This window comes from Salvelinus sp. IW2-2015, linkage group LG15, assembly GCF_002910315.2.
Source record: "Salvelinus sp. IW2-2015 linkage group LG15, ASM291031v2, whole genome shotgun sequence".
Taxonomy (NCBI): domain Eukaryota; kingdom Metazoa; phylum Chordata; class Actinopteri; order Salmoniformes; family Salmonidae; genus Salvelinus; species Salvelinus sp. IW2-2015.
The window spans coordinates 56,336,284-56,342,283 of record NC_036855.1 but is presented as its reverse complement, the minus strand read 5'-3'; the positions used below and the strand labels follow the sequence as shown (position 1 = coordinate 56,342,283).

General features: G+C 46.0%; 1 protein-coding gene across 1 annotated transcript in view; it reads right to left on the bottom strand.

The window, feature by feature from the left end:
- Positions 1-4,818: 4,818 nt before the first annotated feature.
- acsf3 (acyl-CoA synthetase family member 3) overlaps positions 4,819-6,000 on the bottom strand; it is a 39,238-nt gene continuing 38,056 nt past the window's right edge. The window contains 1 exon segment of the mRNA XM_070447286.1: positions 4,819-5,538. Coding sequence (XP_070303387.1) covers positions 5,421-5,538 — 118 coding nt within the window. The 3' untranslated portion in view covers positions 4,819-5,420.

The window sequence follows — 6,000 nt, the reverse complement described above, 5'->3', positions numbered from 1 at the left end:
AACCAAGCCTTGGGCAGAGCCACAGAGGTAGAACAGAATAAACATTAGCATGCAAACAGCAGCACTGTACTGCCTGAGTGAGCTGGCTTCCACAGTACATAGCCCAAGCAGACACTGGGGGGTGAGTGGGGAGGTGAGGGGTGTGTGCCCCCCACCGTGTCCCGTGGCTGGAAAGAGGCTGAGGGACAACATGAGGCCTGTCATCCTTCCATCCCTCACTCCGCTACGTTTTATTAGCTCTGTCACATTAATCAATTAGCCACCAGCTTGGCACTCGGGCACTGCAATGTTCTTTTGAACACAGCCTTTTGTTATGGTCAAAAGTGTGTACGTGTGCACGTTTGACTGTATATGTTTGCAGGCTGTTTTTTCCTCCTCTCTCTCCCTCTCTCCCAGTACATACCATCTATACACTATGTTTTTAATACATTTAATTCCCTGACTTATTCTTTGTTGTTTTCTGTATCTCACAATTACTTCAAACAGTCAGACCTGTTTACTCTGCAGTAGGAGTGTTCAAAGAAGATCCAGCATGAACCTCTCTCTCTCTCTGAATCATTTATGATGGATCCCTTTTATGTGCCGAGTGACTTAGAAGACTCAAAAGAGAGAAGTTTGAAAAAAGAAACATGGAGGGGAAAATGAAGAAACACCTTGAGCTCAACAACTGAGTGGAAATACAAAAGCTCTCAATTAGCCAGGTATCAATACAAAGCAGCAGGGCATTCTCTTTGAAAGCCCACACTCTTTCAAATATTAAACCCCCCTCGCTCATTTCAATTCAGTGTTAGATTGCGATGGCATTTGGCTTGCTCTAGTCTCCTCCCTCTCTTTCTTCTCCCCGTGTGTTAGGGGAGAGGCTGTCTGTCTTTCTGCATGCAGCTATAGCAGTATTCATTGCAGGCAGGCAGGCGTGCAGGAGACGAGATGAGCCCAGTGAAACGCGGCAGAGGCGGGCGGCGCTTGCCCTTCTCTCTGCCTTCTCTCCCTGGTGGCCCCTCCGGGCCCTGGAGCCCAATAAGCAGCCATCTGCAGACAACCTCCACCACCACGCTCCACCGGCCACACAGCCAGTGGGGTGGGGGTGTGTGTATCTGTGTGTGTGTTTGGAAGAGGAGGGGGGAAAAGAGGAGGAAGTAGTCCAAGGGCACAAGCACTCCATCACGCCAGAGTCCTGGGAGTGACCTCCCACCACCTGAGTGTTGGGCCCACCCTGAGTGACTGCCATGCTGGCCAGGCCCAGCCATGGTGTGGGCGCTGCGAGCACAGACCCTGTGCACTGGTGCCCCAGCAATCCTCCCAGCACATCCATCCTGCCCTGCCAGCCCACAGATCAATAGACCTGCTCTTTTAATCAGGTCTCTGGTGACTGTGGGTAGAGGAGGAAGGCTAATTCCTTCCACTCTCTCTCCCCACCTCTTTACCACTCTCTTGTTTTCCTATTTTTTCCTCCCTTCCTGTCCATTTACTCCATACTTGTTATATTCCTATTTCTCTCCTTCTCGTCCTCCCTCTCTCCACGCTGTGCTGTACCTCTCTCTCCATGCTGTACTGTAGGTGCCTGTGTTGTCTTCCTCTCTCTACTGTGCCTCTCTCTCCATGCTGTACTGTAGGTGCCTGTGTTGTCTTCCTCTCTCTACTGTACCTCTCTCTTCATGCTGTACTGTAGTGTGTGTCTGTGTTAGCAGGTTGCCAGGTTTCAGGGAGCCAGTATCCCAGGTTTGCCCAGCAGCACCACTGGCTCCCAATCTGATGCTGCCATGCTCCAGCCCTGCCTGCCTGCTGCTTGGCACACACACTGTAATTGTGCTGATTTATTGATATGGAGCTGCGCCATACCGTAACATCATTTATACAAGATCACTCCCAAAGATGCAAACACAAAGAGAAGGAACGTTGGGGCTCTGATACATCGGCTAACTACACAGATCTCCCCCTGCCTCCGACACCTCMMACTGAATTTTACTCTGCTATTTTCAAGGGTGTGTACAGACTATCAAATTGTATATTAAATTATATACAAACTCTATATTCAAATTGAACAGGATGTTGCCTCTGGCTGCCCTTAACAAGCCAACACATCAATGGTAGCAGTACTATTGAGTCTGTCTTCCTCAGAACCCATGGAGTCTTTGTGTACTTGTATTTCTATAGACAAAAATATAACATGCAACAATTTCAAAAATGTTAAGTTACAGTTCATAGAAGGAAATGAGTCAATTGAAATAAATGAATTAGGCCCTAATCTATGGATTTCACATGACTGGGAATACAGATATGCATCTGTTGGTCACAGATACCTTAAAAAAAAGGTACTGGCGTGGATCAGAAAACCAGTCAGTATCTGGTGTGACCACCATTTGCCTCATGCAGCGCAACACATCTCCTTTGCATAGAGTTGATCAGGCCTGTGGAATGTTGTCCCACTCCTCTTCAATGGCTGTGCAAAGTTGCTGGATATTGGCGCGAACTGGAACACGCTGTCATACACGTCGATCCAGAGCATCCCAAACATGCTCAATGGGTGATGTCTGGTGAGTATGCAGGCCATGGAAGAACTGGGACATGGGTCCGTGCATTATCATGCTGAAACATGAAGTGATGGCAGCGGATGAATGGCACGACAATGGGCCTCAGGATCTCGTCACGGTATCTCTATGCATTCAAATTAGCATAGATTTAAAAAAATTGTGTTCATTGTCTGTAGCTTATGCCTGCCCATACCATAACCCCACCGCCACCTTGGGGCACTCTGTTCACAACATTGACATCAGCAAATCGCTTGCCCACACGATGCCATACATGCTGTGTGCCCAGTACATTTGAAACCCGGATTCTTACCTGAAGAACACTTCTCCAGCATGCCTGTGGCCCTCGTAGGTGAGCATTTTCCCACTGAAGTTGTTTACGAAATTGCAATCAGGTCAAGACCCTGGTGAGGACGAAGAGCACGCAGATGAGCTTCCCTGAGACGGTTTCTGACAGTTGTGGTGGCATATTTCTGCTTTACCAAATGAGAGTTACAAACTACACACCAGTCAGAGTTATACTTAAACTACATCTTTAATCAAATAATATGCTTTAGCATTTGACTTTCAACAATTCACTATTTCTAATGAACCATTGAGAAGTACCAACAGAAAGGTACAAAGATCTTTTATAGCCAAGATACACCCTTCTCAACTTACATGACAAATCACAGATCTTAGGAACTGTTCACAAAGAAATACTTTTTCTTGAGAAAGGAGTATCCCTTAACCAGATAACATTCGCTATTAATTATCGTTGAGTGTGGTCCCTCAGACGAGGTTCTAATCTCATTCCTGGTACTTCATAGTACAAAAACACCAACTCATCCAATGGCATATATCAGTTATCAACTCTAGATACTCCCATCTCAAGTAAACCCGCCCTTGACCCCACTCCTGGACAAGCTCACTGAGGGGAGTGAGCCTCTAGGTCATACACTATCCCAGGATAAGTGTAAGATCAGAGAGGACATACAATGTTTCCAGACACTGCCATGCACCTCCCCCCAATGGGAAAAGGAGGGAGTGACTGGCGCACAGACATTGTGGAGACAAGTAATTGGTTCCCCATTAATCACGCTATCCCTTCAAATGGTTTAAGAATAGGTAAAGACACATTCACATATGAAGACAATGTTCCATTCTGTTCTCTTCCCTTTCTGATATTCTGCATAGCACCAGGGACATGTGGAAGACAAACCTGACCTCTCCCTTCTCTGGGCCCCAAGTGACTGAGCACTAGCTGAGGGAAAAGTGCCACTGCCAACACTATAGTCCAAAAGGATACATTCTAATGACAAGTATCGCACATAAGCATATTATGCAAATAAAACATCTTAATTAACTATGTTACCCAACTAATTCTGATTCATCCGCCACACAGTGTGCAGAAATTATTTGGTTGTGCAAACCCAGTTTCATCAGCTGTCCAGGTGGCTGGTCTCAGACGATCCCGCAGGTGAAGAAGTCGCATGTGGAGTTCCTGGGCTGGCGTGGTCACATGTGGTCTGCGGTTGTGCAGCCAGTTGGACATACTGCCAAATTCTCTAAAACGACGTTGGGAGGGAGTTTATGGTAGAAAAATGAACATTACATTCTCTGGCAACAGCTCTGGTGGACATTCCTGCAGTGAGCATGCCAAATTAACGAGTCCTCAAAACTTTCACATTTTAGAGTGGCCTTTTATTGTCCCCAGCACAAGATGCACCTGTGTAATGATCATGCTGTTTAATCAGCTTCTTGATATGCCAGACCTGTCACATGGATGGATTATCTTGGCAAAAGAGAAATGCTCACTAACAGGGATGTAACCAAATTTATGCACAAAATCTGAGAGACATTTTTGTGCGCATGGAACATTTCTGAGATATTTTATTTCAGCTCATGAAACATGGGACCGACACTTTACATGATGCGTTTATATTTTATTCAGTGTAGTATTTGAAATGTCACCATTCTGCTAAGAGGGAATGCTCATGTTATCTGTTCTTGACCCATGATGATGGTGTCAAACAACGAATGATGTAGTCACTGTCTCTCACAGTAGCCCGTGGGAGGAGAGATGAAAAGAGAGGAGGATGATGGAGAAGAAAGGAAGAGGAGGATTTCCAGCTGTGGGACACTTCAATATCTAGACTCCTTCCTCTCTGCCTCTAGGCTCTCATCACACCTGTGTTCCCACAGCTGCGCGCACACACACACACACACACACACGATATGTCACCCCTTACACAGTAGCTGAATATTAAGCAAGGCTGCAATCAATAAACCAAACACCAAAAACGGCATGTCCATACATCATCCATTTTATTACATTAAAATAAACTTCATTGCCAATTCAAGGGCATCCATCTGGATTGTAATTATGAACAATTTAAGAATGCACTGTATTCCCCTCTTCTTCTTCTTCTTCTGTGTATAATGTCAAGGATCTCTTGCTGCTCTTATCGTTTTCACGGTTTCTTAATGTACTTGTGTGTTGGCATAATTATTCATGTCATGAWCCCCAGTCATGCTAATGATCGCAGCACTCAGTCTTTAAAGAAGGCACCGCAGCCTTATCGTATTAAATCAGTTCKCTGTCATAGCAGCCAAACTAAATATATCTCCACAGCAGTTTAATCACGTGTAAGACAGCACTGTTGAGCTCAGTGCCTCCAGGCCCAGCAGTGAACAGTCCTACGGTAACTCAGAGCTGAGTGGGGTCAGCGGTGTAGTTAGTGGGATCCTCAATGAGGTCTCTTCATTCTTCCCCAGAYCACYGTCTGRTGAGTCAGTCACTTGGAGCWCATCTCRATGGTTYACTGTAGTATGAGKAGGGTCTCTGCTCCTGYTGGAGGGAGGTGTCATGGAGGAGGTGGGCCGTGAAGGAGGTGCAGGCTTCTCTAATAGTTAGGTGGGGAAGAARTGCTTGACTAGGTCCTTCTTGTTGACCTTCCCCATCTGGTTCCTGGGCATCTCCTCCACCAGGACCAGGCCTGTAGGGATGGTGTATGGAGCCATGTGCTCTCTGAAACACAACACATGACAATTAACACACAGGACTGAAACACATATAAAGGCACGGGCATATTAACTCTTCTACTGCTTAACACACAGGCACGCACACACAGGCACAAAGCCACGAGACACTACTTGAGCGTACACACAGCGTACACACAATAACAATTACAGTGGAACAAAGGCTGAGCCCCTGGTGTTGCAGTCAGTTTGAGAGATAAGACAACGTCCTTCATACGCACTAGAGCGTCTCTCTCCCTCAGTAATATCCCCCAGACTGCTTCAAGACATTTCCTATTTGGTTAATACAAAACAATACAATCAGCATGAAGTAAAAACAAATAGTCAAGGCAAAAACACAAGGCTGAGCTAATTAAATGTCTGCCATTTTGAATGCATGGTTGTTATGTCGAGTCGTGAAGCCTGCAGCGGTTTTTATTATCTAATGGCTGTGTTGTGGCGATAGACAGAG